This window comes from Camponotus vicinus, unplaced genomic scaffold (assembly GCF_025532165.1).
Source record: "Camponotus vicinus isolate PSW18456_S1 unplaced genomic scaffold, iyCamVici1.0 SCAF_7, whole genome shotgun sequence".
Lineage (NCBI taxonomy): Eukaryota > Metazoa > Arthropoda > Insecta > Hymenoptera > Formicidae > Camponotus > Camponotus vicinus.
In genome coordinates, this window is record NW_028141979.1 from 10,855,704 (window position 1) to 10,873,637 (window position 17,934).

A 17,934-nucleotide genomic window follows, 5' to 3' on the forward strand; every position below is an offset into this window, starting at 1 on the left:
TTATATCAATAACTACATTGACTTCTTTTTTAAAGAATGATATTGTACTGAATTACATATTGATATTCCTAACTAACTATTTAGTCAAAATCCGATACTACTGCTGATTATTATAAGCAACTTTAATTCAAACCATTAAGCTTATGAACTTTTACGATGGCTGATTATACTTCTTCAGAAATTGTCAATATTTTACTAGTTTTGGGAGAAGCTTTTGGCAATTATCGTCAAGCTGCGAGACTTTACCAAAATCGATACCCAAACAGACGACATCCAAATGATACTATCATACGGCGTCTTAAGATAAGAGCCCAACAAGGTAAGTTGACCCGTTGTCGCGTAAATCATGAATATGGTGATGACGATGTACGTGTTTTCGCTATCTTAGCGGCTATTAACATTAACCCTCATATTAGCAGTCGTCAAATAGCTAGACAAACCGGTATACCTCAGAGAACAATCGTGAGAATTTTGAGAAAAAGAAAATATCATCCATACCATATTACACTAACGCAAGCTCTAACTCCAAATGACATGCAACAGCGTGTACTGTTTTGTCGATGGGCCATACGGATGATTGCGCATGACGCAGATTTTTTCAAATATGTTCTATTCTCTGATGAATCGACATTTAAAAATAACGGAGAATTGAACACACATAATTGTCATTACTGGACAGATGTCAATCCATATTGGCATAGACAAGTAGATAATCAACATCGTTGGAGCGTAATGGTTTGGTGTGGAATCGTCAACGGTTATTTCATTGGTCCATATTTTTTTGAAGAGAATATGAATAGACATGTCTTTTTGGAGTTATTAAGGGATCATTTACCTGTTTTACTCGAAGAAGTCGATTTGGAGACGAGGCGAAGAATGTGGATTCAGCTGGATGGTGCGGCACCACATTATGCACAAATCGTAAAGAATTTTCTGGATCAAAACTTCAATGGCAGGTGGATCGGACGAGGTGGTCCAGTTGCATGGCCCGCCCGGTCACCAGATTTGACTTCTCCTGATTTTTACTTGTGGGGATACTTAAAAAATGTCATGTACGAACGAGAACCGACGACAAGAGAAGACATGATCGAACGGATTCGAATTGCTTGTAGAGCGATACCAAAAGCCATCTTACTTAAAACGGTCGACCATTTCGCAAAGAGAATTAGATTATGTGTTCAAGTCAACGGGGGCAACTTTGAACAGTTTCTGCGATAGATGCTAAAAGAATGCTCGGATCTTGCCTTGACTGGCTGGATCATGCTCGGGTCTTGCCTTGATTGGCTGGATCATGCTCGGGTCTTGCCTTGACTGGCTGGATCATGCTCGGGTCTTGCCTTGACTGGCTGGATCATGCTCGGATCTTGCCTTGACTGGCTGGATCATGCTCGGGTCTTGCCTTGACTGGCTGGATCATGCTCGGGTCTTGCCTTGACTGGCTGGATCATGCTCGGGTCTTGCCTTGACTGGCTGGATCATGCTCGGATCTTGCCTTGACTGGCTGGATCATGCTCGGGTCTTGCCTTGACTGGCTGGATCATGCTCGGGTCTTGCCTTGACTGGCTGGATCATGCTCGGGTCTTGCCCTTACTGGCTGGATCATGCTCGGGTCTTGCCTTGATTGACTGGACCATGCGTGGGTCTTGCTTGATTGGTCGAATAATGTAAGATAAGGCTATCAGAAAGTGAATATTTTACGAGGTATTTTGTATTTTTATCAAAATATTGCAACTTTGGAGCTTTATAACTCGAAAAGTGCTTCACGAAAAGACATTTATCTATAGTGTTTCGGAAAGCTCTCGAGGTAAGCTACAAGAATATGCAATAAAAAATAGGGATTGCAATTTAAAAAAATTGAAGTGACCTTCACGTAACCTTCAAATGACTCTTCAGTGTCAAACCAATGATACCACCTTATGGCCCCCTCGAAACCATAAAACTTTTGTCTGAAACATTTTTCTCTAAAATGCTTTGTTTCCGAAATAATTGCGTGCGTTAATTTTAATGGCTCACCCTGTATATACAGGGTGGCCCATTTTAATCCATCCAGTCGAATATCTCGAAAACCAAGCCCGGGAGAGAAAAATGTTTCAGACAAAAGTTGTATGGTTTCGAGGGGGACATAAGATGGTACCATTGGTTTGACCTTGAAGAATTATTTGAAGGTCACATGAAGGTCACCTTCAATTTCTTAAATGGAACCTACTATTTGTCATTGCATATTCTTGTAGCTTATCTCGAGAGCTTTCCAAAACACTATAATTAAGTACCTTTTCGTTAAGTACTTTTTAAGTTATGAGGCTTGAAATAATTTCTTAATTTTACATAAACCGTAAAATATCTTGTAAAATATTCATTTTTCGATTATCTTACCTTAATACTTTTACGTACAAAATAATGAGAGGAATCAATTGGTGTAAAGAAAACACATAGTTGTTTTGAAGAAAAAATATGGAATTGTTAATTGCAAATTACATATTTTTTCTTCGAAACAACTATGTGTTTTCTTTACACCAATTGATTCCTCTCATTATTTTGTACATAAAAGTATTAAGGTAAGATAATCGAAAAATGAATATTTTACAAGATATTTTACGGTTTATGTAAAATTAAGAAATTATTTCAAGCCTCATAACTCAAAAAGTACTTAACGAAAAGGTACTTAATTATAGTGTTTTGGAAAGCTCTCGAGATAAGCTACAAGAATATGCAATGACAAATAGTAGGTTCCATTTAAGAAATTGAAGGTGACTTTCATGTGACCATCAAATAACTCTTCAAGGTCAAACCAATGATACCATCTTATGTCCCCCTCGAAACCATACAACTTTTGTCTGAAACATTTTTCTCTCCCGGGCTTAGTTTTCGAGATATTCGACTGGATGGATTAAAATGGGCCACCCTGTATACAGGGTGACCCATTTTAACTTAGGCAGCCAAATAACTCGAAAAATAAGCAAGATAGAGAAAAATGTTTTAGACAAAAGTTGTATGGTTTCGAGGGGGCCATAAGATGGTATCATTGGTTTGACCTTGAAGAGTCATTTGAAGGTCACGTGAAGGTCACTTCAATTTTTTTAAATGGAACATCCTATATATTTTTGTACATTCTTGTAGCTCATCTCGAGAGCTTTCCAAAACACTATAATTAAGTACATTTTCGTTAAGTACTTTTTGAGTTATGAGGCTTGAAATAATTTCTTAATTTTACATAAACCGTAAAATATCTTGTAAAATATTCATTTTTCGATTACCTTACCTTAATAGTTTTATGTACAAAATAATGAGAGGAATCAATTGGTGTAAAGAAAACACATAGTTGTTTCGAAGAAAAAATATGTAATTTGCAATTAACAATTCCATATTTTTTCTTAAAAACAACTATGTGTTTTCTTTACACCAATTGATTCCTCTCATTATTTTGTACATAAAAGTATTAAGGTAAGATAATCGAAAAATGAATATTTTACAAGATATTTTACGGTTTATGTAAAATTAAGAAATTATTTCAAGCATCATAACTCAAAAAGTACTTAAGGGAAAGGTACTTAATTATAGTGTTTTGGAAAGCTCTCGAAATAAGCTACAAGAATGTACAAAAATATATAGGGTATTCCATTTAAAAAAATTGAAGTGACCTTCACGTGACCTTCAAATGATTCTTCAAGGTCAAACCAATGATACCATCTTATGGCCCCCTCGAAACCATACAACTTTTGTCTAAAACATTTTTCTCTATCTTGCTTATTTTTCGAGTTATTTGGCTGCCTAAGTTAAAATGGGTCACCCTATATATATATATATATATATATATATATATATATATATATATATATACACATACATATTATAAACATATTATACCATAAAAAAAGCTGTAAGAGAAACATTGAGCGCATATTGAGATATCGAGGAGCGAGCAGCGTGTAGCGTCGCGTGTCGGCCGTCGCTTTCGTTGGTAGGAAGAAGACAGAAGACTGTATTCTGTCCTCTTCTACTATCCGAAGCTAGCCGAAGCGCCGAGCTCACACGTACGCTTACGCTCACATCCTCATTACCCCCTCCACGCCGTGTTGCATGTTGCTTGCGGCGGAGATCTGGCAGCTTTGGCTTCGACTATGAATACGGGCCTTTGTCTCTCTTGCATTTCATATATATGTAATGTCTGTGTTGGTACAAATACCAATATATTGTGTACACAGATGACTATTGAAAGATAATGGCAGATAAGAATTGACAAGAATCGGCTATTATTCTTGTTCCTACTAGTAACCATAATCATAGTTTTATAAATCATAATGATATTTTTTCAATTATATCGATATATAAACATATAAATATATATATACTGGTACATAAATATTAGTAATATAAAATATAAATATTAGTAAATGAGTAACATGTAATGACGTAAAGCGAAGTGTTCAGTCTATCACCCTGTAAACTCAAGTTCGAGTTCGTGCACGTTAGCAATTTTTAATTATATATTTTATTTAAAAGAATATATTTTTTTAAAATAAATTTAAGAATAATTTTGAAAAACATTGAAAATAATTTTACTTATTTATAATTGCATATATGTATAAGATATAAATAATAGTTATATAATTATAAATAACAGTTTAATCAGCATATAATTATTTTTCATAATAATACATTTGAATATATGAAATATATAAAAAAATATATAAAATATATTAAAAGGTATTCTCTCTGGAAAAACCATAAATTTAAAAAGAATATTTATAATATTAATATCTTTTTCGTTTTACAGTTGCTATTAATTTATTACCTTAAAAAGATACATTAATATAATTCAAAAAATAAAAAGTTTTATATATATATATGTATAAGTAAAAATACTTTCGATGTTTTAAAAATTATTCTTAATTTACAAAAAATGTAATATTTTTTTAAATGAAACATTACACAAAAAAACTGCTAACGTGCATGGACTCGAACTTGAGTCTACAGGATGATAGACTGAACATCTTGCACCTCGCCATTATACGTGTTACTCACTTGCGATTTTATATTACTAATATTTTTATGTACCAGTATATATGTTTATATATCGATATAATTGAAAAATATCATTATTGATTTATAAAACTATGGTTACGGTTGCTAAAAAATAATATCAAATAAAGATTGACATCACGCTACTTCTCTATACCATTAGCATGATGTACGAAGTATCGATAATGTGAGAAAGCAATGAATTATCAAGTCTAATAGACACCCGTATCTTACATATTATATATTTGTTCACCCTATTATCTATAATTCTACTGTTATTATTCATCAACATATAATATCTAATCGCATATATAATTTTAACTATAATTTAAACATATATATACACATATGTATATATGCAAATATAAAATTCACAAAAAGTGGGCGCTCATTAGTCTTGTTACATTACTGCTTTCTGCCACGAGAGGCCAGAAAGCATTTTCAGGCCATATCTCGGCTGTAAAACGATATGCTAGAGGAACAAGGATAGCATGATTGTCGATCCTTTTCTCTCTTTCTTCTCTGCAGTGCGTCCGCGCGAGCAATGCAATGGTGTTTGTACGTATACGGACATACACCTCTACATAGAGACCGAGAATTTATTTCTCAGATTGGTAACCCTGAAACCAGAGTTTCGCTTTGTCACCGCGTGAGGTCTCCAATATCAATTCGGAGTTTGCCCGTCACTCCAGTCGACCCTTATGCGGGGTCTACACAAAGCTGTCAGATCTTCTCCGCAAGCAACATGCAACGCGTAGTGGAAGGGATAACGAGGATGTGAGCGTAAGCGTACGTGTGAGCTCGGCGCTTCGGCTAGCTTCGGATAGTAGAAGAGGACAGAATAGAGTCTTCTGTCTCCTTCCTACCAAGCTGGCAACGAAAGACGGGCGACGCGCGACGATTCTCGCTTCTCGATATCTCAATGCGTGCGACAACGTTAAATGTCCCTTATAGCTTTTTATATTATACACATATTTTTTAACTGATAAATATATTTTTTATCTGATAAATATTAGTCTATTTAATATATTTTTTAACTGATAAATATATTTTACATATTATACATTTATCAGTTGTAAGAAAATATCGATATATTTTTTCATGTGAAAAATTAAATGACATAATTTTTATAAACAAATGTATATACAGGGTGATTCTAAATAACTTTATGCTTTTGCAAAAACATAATCTTGACCGAATTCTAAGACGATTTTTCCTTTGGCAAAATTTCGTCCCAAGCTTAGTTTTTGAATTATTAGTTTTGAATTATTAAAGGAAGTAGTTAACGTATGACGGCTCGAATACAAGAGGCAGGCAAGGGTGACGCGATTCACCGTCAGACGCGAGTGCTTACGCGGGGCGCCTGCTGCGATCAGCTGGTCGCTACACACATGCGAACACATACATTCTCTCTCTGTCTGTCTGTCTGTCTGTCTGTCTGTCTGTCTGTCTGTCTGTCTGTCTGTCTCTCTCTCTCTCTCTCTCTCTCTCTCTCTCTCTCTCTCTCTCTCTCTCTCTCATTCGCTCACTCACCTGTAATTTTTTTTTTTTTTTTTACGAGAGAGGGGAAAATGCATTTTATGCATACCCACCGGTCGATCCAGTGAGTTATGTGGGACTCGAGTACCAAGTCGAATTACCAACTCGGTACTCCCTACCCACTAAAAACCCCTCTCTTTTCACGAATTTCCTTTGACACACTGTCCCTCTGACTTCCCGAGATCTGTTTTCACATAACGTCAAAAAATAGTTATTATTACCTTGTTCGATGACTTTTGATGTATTGCTGTAATTGCTTGAAGGAGAAATGAATTTTCCGATAGATCGTACGTTCTCAAATTTAACGTAGATATCATGTTGCAAAAGACAAGAAATCCACACTAAATTATTAACTGAAAGTTTTTCTCCTTTCATGAACTGTATTCTTTTATAAACTTTAACGTAATCACATTTATTTACTCACTCGATGAGACGAGAAATTTACTAATGACTCTCACTAATCACTATTAATCACTGTCGAATAATAACTGTTGGCGATTAAAAATCACTCGATGAAAGAAACACGCGCGGACACGTTACTACACGACGCGACGACGCGACAATGCGACGATAATTACTCGGCGACTGCAAGCAGTTTTTTGTCATGGTAGGTTGCGGTAGGTTAAGGTACTACTGGCGCAATCGAACGCGATCATGTGTTCGATTGAAGAATGCGGTAAACATAATAAACATTTAACATATTAATATTATTATTATCATGAATGTGTGTGATATCCATACATCGTATGATATCTATTTAAAAATTAATTAGATTAAATAAGTGTTTTTAAAATATTTATTACTTTTACTATTATCTTAAATAAATATTTAATATTAATATTTTGTATGATAATAGTAAAAGTAATAAATATTTTAAAAACACTTAGTTAATCTAATTAATTTTTAAATAGATATCATACGATGTATGGATATCACACACATTCATGATAATAATAATATTAATATGTTAAATGTTTATTATGTTTACCGCATTCTTCAATCGAACACATGATCGCGTTCGATTGCGCCAGTAGTATCTTAACCTACCGCAACCTACCATGACAAAAAACTGCTTGCAGTCGCCGAGTAATTATCGTCGCATTGTCGCGTCGTCGCGTCGTGTAGTAACGTGTCCGCGCGTGTTTCTTTCATCGAGTGATTTTTAATCGCCAACAGTTATTATTCGACAGTGATTAATAGTGATTAGTGAGAGTCATTAGTAAATTTCTCGTCTCATCGAGTGAGTAAATAAATGTGATTACGTTAAAGTTTATAAAAGAATACAGTTCATGAAAGGAGAAAAACTTTCAGTTAATAATTTAGTGTGGATTTCTTGTCTTTTGCAACGTGATATCTACGTTAAATTTGAGAACGTACGATCTATCGGAAAATTCATTTCTCCTTCAAGCAATTACAGCAATACATCAAAAGTCATCGAACAAGGTAATAATAACTATTTTTTGACGTTATGTGAAAACAGATCTCGGGAAGTCAGAGGGACAGTGTGTCAAAGGAAATTCGTGAAAAGAGAGGGGTTTTTAGTGGGTAGGGAGTACCGAGTTGGTAATTCGACTTGGTACTCGAGTCCCACATAACTCACTGGATCGACCGGTGGGTATGCATAAAATGCATTTTCCCCTCTCTCGTAAAAAAAAAAAAAAAAATTACAGGTGAGTGAGCGAATGAGAGAGAGAGAGAGAGAGAGAGAGAGAGAGAGAGAGAGAGAGAGAGACAGACAGACAGACAGACAGAGAGAGAATGTATGTGTTCGCATGTGTGTCTGTATGTGTATAGCGACCAGCTGATCGCAGCAGGCGCCCCGCGTAAACACCCGCGTCTGACGGTGAATCGCGCCACCCTTGCCTGCCTCTTGTATTCGACCTGTCATACGTTAACTACTTCCTTTAATAATTCAAAAACTAAGCTTCGGATGAAATTTTGCCAAAGGAAAAATCGTCTTAGAATTCGGTCAAGATTATGTTTTTGCAAAAGCATAAAGTTATTTAGAATCACCCTGTATATATATATAATCATTTTTAAGAATTATACGATTTGATTTTTTAATACGATATATTACAATATTTTCTTACAATTAGCAAATATATTTACCAGTTATAAAAAATATCTATAATATAACAAGTTAAAAGAGAAAAACGTTTAACGCTGTCGTACGTATCGAGATATCGAGACGCGAGCAGCGTCGAAAATTTACATGCTCGTTATGTATCTAGCGGAAAGAACGAATTTTAAACTAACAGCGTAGCGCAGTGGATAAGGCACCTGATTAGTACGCTGCGTGTCGCTGGTTCAAATTTTACCTTTGACTTTTTTTTATTTTATTATTGTGCTATATATTTTTATTATTTTAACAGACAAATTATTATTTTAATTATAAAATGTACTTAAAAATCATTGAATTTATTTATTTGCTAATTCAATGATTTTTAAGTATATTTTATAATTAAAATAATAATTTGTCTGTTAAAATAATACTGTCTAAATAAGTCTGTTAAACGTTTTTCTCTTTTAGCTTGTTATATTATAGATATTTTTTATAACTGGTAAATATATTATATATATTTGCTAATTGTAAGAAAATATTGTGATATCTTTTCATATTACAAAATCAAATCGTATAATTCTTAAAAATGAATATATATATATATACATTTGTTTATAAAAATTATGCCATTTAAGCCAATGGCTGCGGTCAAGGGGATGCTGAAGATGCTTTGAAGCGTTTGATTGACCAATCAGGTTAAAGAAATCTTTACTCCTTTTATCCTGATTGGTCAATCAAACGCTTCAAAGCATCTTCAGCATCCCCTTGACCGCAGCCTATATTCAATTATTGGTGCGGTTAAGTAAGCGCTACAAGTACTGCAAAGTAGTGATGGCCTTAGTCCCAGTTCTACAACTTACTTTAACCGAAGTTTAACTCGTTAAAGGAAGATTTACATTGCGTTCCAAACCCATTGTATCCAATCGAATGTCATACATCGGACATTGAACGTAATGTAAATCCTCCTTTAACGAGCTAAACTTCGGTTAGAATAAGTTGTGGAACTGGGCCTTAGCCGCTCAGTGAGCGGTTGTGCTTCTGGATGCACCCTATAGCTACGTTCCGATATTGGCCGCATTCAGGGGGTCAATAGTGTACACAGACTTCTATATAATATACTAGACTGCGAGCTCCTTATATATTAAATGTACCCAAATTTATGTACAAAACTAGCGCATGTGCCAAATAAGCTGACATGGAATGTGGTTTTCTGCTAGCATGACGTATTTTATGACGTCATAAGGTTTACTATAGAGTCTCGTAGCGCTAAGTGAACCAACCGTAGTGCTGCTACAAATGCTCCGCAGTACTTGTAGCGCTTACTGAACCGCAGCCTGTATCTGCCTGTACATAACATTCTTCATAAGCTTATTTGACGCATGCGCAGTACAGTACTTTTAGTACATACTTTTTCGGGACACGAATATAGGGCTAGTATATAAGGAGTTAGTAGTCTAGTGTATTATATAGAAGTCTGTGATTGTGTATCAGTTATTAAGTGAAAATTACAAAGTGAGCAAATTTACTAGAATGCGGCCATTCACTGCCAGTACTGAAAATCTAATAGATTTGTTCTTTTTTGCTGAATTTTCTACACTAGTGTACACTAGTGGCACCGAAGCGTTCTTTATTGCGGTGTAACATGACTCAAATCCGTTCTTTATCAACAAAAATCAGTGCAACGGTTCACTGTAGAGAGCCTCTAGGAGAGAGAGGCGACAACCGGGTCACGTGACCAGGTGCTCCGTGATTGGCTGGCATAATCATGTACAAATTTCAGACATTGCGACACCAATGCAGAGAGTTGTGAGCAATCGCATACTTAGACGTGCATTTGGATGTATATTAACCTATTTACGAAATCCGAGGTAAGTGTTCACTAACAAAAATTATGAATAAATATTATAATTTAAAAAATGTATAATTAAACCTTTATTTACATACTGCATATGCTTACTGTTAGTGCTGTAAAAAAATAAATATTACAATCGCAGTATTAAATTAACAATGCACAATTCGCTTTTTTAGGTACATTATTGTTCTATCATAGGCAGAATTATCACTTGCCATGTCATCGAATTGCACCGCATACAAGTGTTCAAACAACAGCGATCAAGGTTTTGCCTTGTTTCGATATCCCCATGATGAAGCATTAAAACAAAAATGGGTTGCTGCGGTCGGACGAGGCAAAGCTGTTGTTTTAATTCGGAATTTTCTTCGCACAACTTTCTATATTCTTCTGTATAATGTTCGTCAAAATTTACATTAATACTGGCATCAGTCTTTTTGATTATTTTTAATACTTCTTCCATCGTTTGCTTCATTTCGCTCCGCATTTGTTTTCATCAAGAAAGTGTTGCAGTGAATTCTCATCTTCAACTATCGACTGCAATTTATCTGGTTCTTCTACAATTTCCTAACTCTTTGTTGTACTTTGTATTTCTTCTTTAGTTAATGGTTTGCAAGATTGCACACAACCACACTGATGTGATGTTGAACAGAGAATCCTTGCCTTTTCCTTGGGTATGTGATCCCGTTGTTTGTATTAATAACTAATAAAGGCGTTCGCTGATCCAATGCATTGTATGTATGATCACAATGATTTATTTGTTTTAGTTTTCCTTGCTTGTTACTTCCAATAGAATCCTGACGCCGATAAGGCTCACTTCTGGATGTCTGTTTTTTTCTTGGATGTTCTCGATTCTCTGTAGTACACGTATAAAAACGAGAGGGAAAGGCTCCGGCTTTCACCCGTTTGCGCCCAGCAACAAATTCAATGTCCGAAGACATAAAATGTATCTATGGGAGAAAATCAAAAATTTGCTTTGGGTCCACCATTAAATTATATTGTTACATTTGTTCATCTTCTGACGAATAAAGTGAAAGTATAGTGTGTATTGTTACTAACCTCACAAAGTATTTGAGAACTGTTAGGTGACCAATCTTTGCCTCGTCCGAGCAACCGCAGCAACCCATTTGTGTTTTAATGCTTCATCATGGGGATATCGAAACAAGGCAAAACCTTGATCGCTGTTGTGTGAACACTTGTATGCGGTGCAATTCGATGGCATGGCAAGTGATAATTCTGCCTGTGATAGAACAATAATGTACCTAAAAAAGCGAATTGTACATTGTTAATTTAATACTGCGATTGTAATATTTATTTTTGTACAGCACTAACACAGTAAGCATGTTAAGGTTTCGAGCGCCACTTTCTCGAAATTTCTCGCGTGATAGACACGTGGCTCCCGGAGAGCCTGTGCGACAAAGAAAAGGATATGTTTGTTGCCATATCGAGGACTTTCTCGCACAATGCGGAATGCGACCATTATTGGTTCGCGACCTCGCGTGATATTTCGCGCGCCAATTAGCAATCGACGAGTCGATATCACGTAGCAAGCACGACCGGCCGGCTTTCCCGGACTCAGCAGTCGGCAGTGAGCCATGAGCACTTAACATTAACAGAGAGAGATCGTTCGCTACCTAGCTCGCCATTGTTGTCTTGAGATATTGTTAATCGAGCGAGAGTTTGTAAAACGCAGTGATATAACAAGAAAATACATCGCGGTTCTTGAAAACGAAAACCGGAGTGATATTTCATTTCTCCTTTACCCACGGCGGAGAGCGGAGCAAATGCGACGCGTTGCCTTTCGAAGACCGAAATTTGTTAACGAACTATTGATCGTGTGATCGGCATTACTAAAAACATTGGTCTTTCGAGCCGGATCTATTGAGATGCAACGATCCTTCGCGCTCAGGCTCTCTCGTTCGCTCTCTCTCTCACTCTCGCGAGCCACGCGCGGCTGATACCGGCGATCTCTCTCTCGCGCGCTCGATTCTCACCCCGTCTCCTGCAGTGCTGTGATAAGTGGGTGGATCGAATCAATTGACAATTTCAAAAAGGTGACTGCTTCGAAAGTGAAAAGTTACCGGCTCACTGAACTACGAGCGCTCTGCACTCGCTCTCTAAAGATCAGTGCCCCAAGGAGAGTGAACAAAGACGTTCGCTAAATTTTTGAGAGTGTCGCGAGTGTTCGCGTACTCTCCGCGACCTCGGACAACAAGGCCATATCGCTGCCCCGTACACGCCCTTAGCATATCCGTTGTGCTTTTCACGTGCATTTACACGCTATTCGCTAGCGCTGTGCGCGTCTCCGACTCCTGAGTACTCGAAGTACTCGAGGATTGACAGAGTCGCGAGTTTAGCTCCTGCCGCGAGTTAATTGACAACTCCGCGGTTTGAATTATTGTGCATTGACATCTGCTGCGTCGTTGGCAAGTTTGAACTACGAGCGCTCTGCACTCGCTCTCTAAAGATCAGTGCCCTTATGGTGTGAACAAGGACGTTCGCCGAATTTTCTAGTGTGTTTGTCGCGAGTGCTCGCTTTTCTCCGCGACTTCGGACAATCTGGCTATATCGCAGTCGTATACCGGCTCGCAGCGCAATCGTCGCGCTTCTTCAGTGTATTCACACACCGTTCGCGCAATCTCTCTCTGGATCGTGAGCGGGTTCAAGAACGATCATGTCCCAGGATCTTCGTAATCTCCTGATCGAGCAGGAGCTCACAATTAAATCGATCAAGCGAGTATTGGTCAATTATAAGAAGCTGTCAAAACAAAACATCACTCTTTCGAAAACGAAGGGACGAATTTCAAACTTGGAGGAGCTGTGGGAAAAATGTCAAGCTCTACATGTCCGATTGATGCAGACTGCCACTACGGAGGAACAAAGGTCAACCCAGTACTTCGCTAAGGACGAGATACTCGATGGCGAAGATGCCTTCTTGGAGGCTGCGGACTATCTCAACGATGCGATCGGTAAATTTACAAAAGTCGAAACGGCTCCCTCCGACAAAGGTAACGAATCATCTTTTCGTGACTCTCTGTCTGCAACTGCGTTGCAATTACCTCGTATCACGCTTCCGAAATTTTCGGGTAATTTTTCGGAATGGGAAAATTTCCGCGATATCTTTGAGTCTCTTGTCGCGACTAACGATTCTTTATCAAATACGCAAAAGCTTCATTATTTGAAAGCGAGTCTCTCCGGTGATGCCGCCTTACTTGTCAGTAATATTCGAGTTTCCGACGCGAATTATGATGCAGCATGGCAACTCCTCGCCAAGGAGTACGATAATCAGAAAGCGATTATTCACGCGCACATTCACGCCTTCGCTGACTTACCGAAAATGAAAACCGAAACAGTTAGTGAATTGAAAAGACTTCGAGGTAACGTCTTCGTTTCTCTTGCTGCACTGACGAATCTGGATCGTCCGGTCAGTCAGTGGGACGATTTGTTGGTCTACATTATTTCGCAAAAATTCAGTACGCCCATCCGCAATGAATGGAGCCTGACGCGAGGTAATTCGGATGTGTATCCTACATATAAGAAGATACACGACTTTATGACGTGTCGAATTCACGGTCTGGCGGACTACAACACGCAGTCTAGCTCTGCGACGAATAATTCGAACAATAAATCTCGTTCGTCAATTAATCATGTTGCAACGGTTAAATGCGTCAAATGTTCTGGTAATCATAGCTTGGCAAAGTGCGACAGTTTTTTAGCTCAATCGGTTGATCAGCGTAGACTTCTTGCGCGTCAGCATAAATGTTGTTTTAATTGCCTGAGACCGGATCATCAATTAAGGAATTGTCAAAGCAAAGGTCGTTGTATTACTTGCCGTCGCGCGCATCATTCTCTTCTTCACAGCGATAATGATGCTCGCAACAGGAAACTCGACTCTTGCGCCGCCGCGTCTCCCTCGGACTCATCGTCAAATAATAAAGCGTCGCTTCCGAGTACTTCCGCGCCGCAACCCGCTGCAGTAGCGTTAGTTCAAAGCGTTCACGCGACTCGAAAAAATATGAACTCTCCCCCTCATGTACTACTCGCTACCGCTTGGGTCAGTCTCACGACCGCGGAGGGTCGTACCTTTAAATTGTGTGCTTTATTGGATCAGGGCTCTACGTACAGCTTTATATCGGAATCGCTTTGCCAAGTCATGCGCACGAAGCGTTATTGTACCGGTCTGAAAATACATTGCTTCGGTGAAAAATTCAGCGGCGTCGCCAAGTCTTGTGTGAATCTATCTCTTGCACCGTGCTCGGGACAAGGCCCTTCATTTCCATTTACCGGTTACGTATATCAAAAAATCACAGCTTATACAGCTTCTCAGACCAGACTTGCCGAATTGTGGCCGCATCTAAGCAACCTATTACTTGTGGATTCTCATCCGTCTAGCAATCACCCGATTCATGTGCTTATCGGTGCCGATTTATATGGATCGCTGTTATTAAAGGACCTCCGACAAGGACCTCTCGGTACCCCCACCGCGCAACTTACAGTATTCGAGTGGATAATTTCGGGTCCGACCGGAAGCAGCTCCTCGCTTCCGGAATCCACTTCAGTCTTGCACTGCGTATCTGATGACGATACGAATTCTCTTCTACAAAAATTTTGGGAAGATCAAAACGTTCCCTCTCACGCCCCTCTCTCTGAAGAGGACGAGCAGTGTGAACAGCATTTCGTTACCACACATTCTCGTAATTTGCACGGACGATACGTCCTGCGTTTGCCGTTTAAAGACGGCTCCCCTAGTCGCATGGGCGACACGCTTCAGAAAGCTTCATTTTTGTATCAGAAAATGGAGCGTCGGTTACAACAAAAACCAGAAATGGCCGCGCTGTACCACGATTTCTTGAAAGAATATGCATCCATGGGTCACATGGAGGAGGTGAGCTCTCATGAACCATCCCTCTTCCTCCCGGTGTACATACCTCATCATTTTGTATTACGAGAGTCTAGCTCGACCACAAAACTCCGAGTAGTTTTTAACGCTTCTTCAAGAACACGCGATGGGACCTCTTTGAACGACCACCTCATGGTCGGTCCCAAACTTCAGCAAGACATCTCAGCGATTATTTCTCGCTGGCGGCAATTTTGTTACGTCTATACAGCGGACATTGCGAAAATGTTCCGCCAAATATTAGTGCATCCTGATGACGCCGACTTCCAAAGAATTCTCTGGCGTCCTCCAAATTCTCATTCAATGCAACATTATCGGTTGCTCACAGTTACCTACGGCATGGCGTCAGCTCCTTATCTCGCCATGCGCGTGCTCCACCAACTAGCGCTGGATGAAGGTAGTGCTTTTTCGGCTGCTCAAGCTGTCTGCAAAGGTTCCATTTACGTCGACGATATTCTTTTCGGAGCAGATGACATACCAACTCTGCGTGAAACCCGCAAGCAGCTCGTTGATTTCATGAATCGAGGAGGTTTCCCTCTCCGCAAATGGACCGCAAATTACTTAGAGCTTCTGACCACAAATGGTCTGAGATGCTTCCGAATGTCGGCAACAATGAATTGGTCTTGATTAAAAATAAACTCCTCCCTCCTTCGAAGTGGGAGTTAGCTCGAATCGAAGAAGTCCACCCTGGACCAGATGGTCGCGTACGTGTAGTAACTTTACGCATTGCTAGCACTAAACTCAAGAGACCGATAGCCCAGATCTGTCGTCTACCGGAATAAATAGATCATTGTAAAACCTATGATGTAAAATAGGTTTATGCTTTAGTAGTTAACATAGATATAAGTTTGTAAATATCATAATCTTTTGTATCTTGTATAATCTTTAAGCGTAGTCTAAGAATAACGAAACCATTAGTGAGGTCGCATCCTTTCGTATGCGAGGCGGGCGGTATGTTAAGGTTTCAAGCGCCACTTTCTCGAAATTTCTCGCGTGATAGACACGTGGCTCCCGGAGAGCCTGTGCGACAAAGAAAAGGATATGTTTGTTGCCATATCGAGGACTTCTTCGCACAATGCGGAATGCGACCATTATTGGTTCGCGACCTCGCGTGACATTTCGCGCGCCAATTAGCAATCGAGTCGATCTCACGTAGCAAGCACGACCGGCCGGCTTTCCCGGACTCAGCAGTCGGCAGTGAGCCATGAGCACTTAACATTAACAGAGAGAGATCGTTCGCTACCTAGCTCGCCATTGTTGTCTTGAGATATTGTTAATCGAGCGAGAGTTTGTAAAACGCAGTGGTATAACAAGAAAATACATCGCGGTTCTTGAAAACGAAAACCGGAGTGATATTTCATTTCTCCTTTACCCACGGCGGAGAGCGGAGCAAATGCGACGCGTTGCCTTTCGAAGACCGAAATTTGTTAACGAACTATTGATCGTCTGATCGGCATTACTAAAAACAAAGCATATGCAGTATAAATAAAGGTTTAAATATACATTTTTCTAAATTATAATATTTATTCATAATTTTTGTTAGTGAACACACCTCGGATTTCGTAAATAGGTTAATATACATCCAAATGCACGTCTAATGGCCATTTCTACCAACGCCGCTTAACTTTAATCTTAGCTTAACTCATTCTTTGTCTCTTTCTAAAGGAACAGTTAGAAGGAGACAAAGAGTGAATTAAGCTAAGATTAAAGTTAAACGACGTTGGTAGAAACAGGCATAGGCCCAGTTCCACAACTTACTTTAACCGAAGTTTAACTCGTTAAAGGAAGATTTACATTGTGTCCCAAACCCATTGTATCCAATCGAATGTCATACATCGGACATTGAACGTAATGTAAATCCTCCTGTAACGAGCTAAACTTCGGTTAGAATAAGTTGTGGAACTGGGCCATAAGGGCCGCTTCGACCAAACTCCGATTAACTCAATCGTTGATTAAAGGGTTGCCAACATGACAAAATAATTCAGTGTGACCAATTATATTTCTAACAATATACAGAGAGAAGCCAATATAATTGTAGAAATATAGTATATCGTCAGAAATACAATTGGTCACACTGAATTATTTTGTCATGTTGGCAACCCTTTAATCAACGATTGAGTTAATCGGAGTTGGTTGAAGTGACCCTTAATCGGAGTTTGGTCGAAGCGGCTCTAAAAATATGCGATTGCTAACATGCTAACCTCACAACTCTGCATTGGCGCCGCAATGTCTAAAATTTGTACATGATTATGCCAGCCAATCACGGAGCACCTGGTCACGTGACCCGGTTGTCGCCTCTCTCTCCTAGAGGCTAAAGTCACTAGATATACAAAGTACCGCAATCACAGACATCTATACTATATAGGGCCTGAGCACAAAGATGTCGTAACTGTTTCCGACAAAGTCGTATGCGTAAGTCGGAGACGTTAGTCAACGTACAAGAATTTTACATAAACGTAGGTATCGCATAACATGCAATACAAGATATGGCCTACGTTTACGTAACATCCTTGTGCGTTGACTAACGTCTCCGACTTACGCATACGATTTTGTCGGAAATAGTTACAA

General features: G+C 38.8%; 2 protein-coding genes across 2 annotated transcripts; both read left to right on the plus strand.

Annotated features, from left to right (window-relative positions):
• The first annotated feature begins 534 nt into the window (after positions 1-534).
• On the plus strand, positions 535-1,218 carry LOC145975055 (uncharacterized). The gene has a single exon (XM_083105189.1). The coding sequence runs from the start codon at positions 535-537 to the stop codon at positions 1,216-1,218; it is 684 nt and encodes a 227-aa protein (XP_082961315.1).
• An 11,925-nt stretch (positions 1,219-13,143) lies between these two features.
• On the plus strand, positions 13,144-15,993 carry LOC145975056 (uncharacterized). Its single transcript, XM_083105190.1, has one exon. The coding sequence runs from the start codon at positions 13,144-13,146 to the stop codon at positions 15,991-15,993; it is 2,850 nt and encodes a 949-aa protein (XP_082961316.1).
• The last annotated feature ends 1,941 nt before the right edge of the window (positions 15,994-17,934 follow it).

Excerpts from the sequence above, each read along its gene's own strand:
- LOC145975055 (XM_083105189.1), top strand. The coding sequence starts at position 535 with ATGCAACAGCGTGTACTGTTTTGTCGATGGGCCATACGGATGATTGCG.
- LOC145975056 (XM_083105190.1), top strand. The coding sequence starts at position 13,144 with ATGTCCCAGGATCTTCGTAATCTCCTGATCGAGCAGGAGCTCACAATT.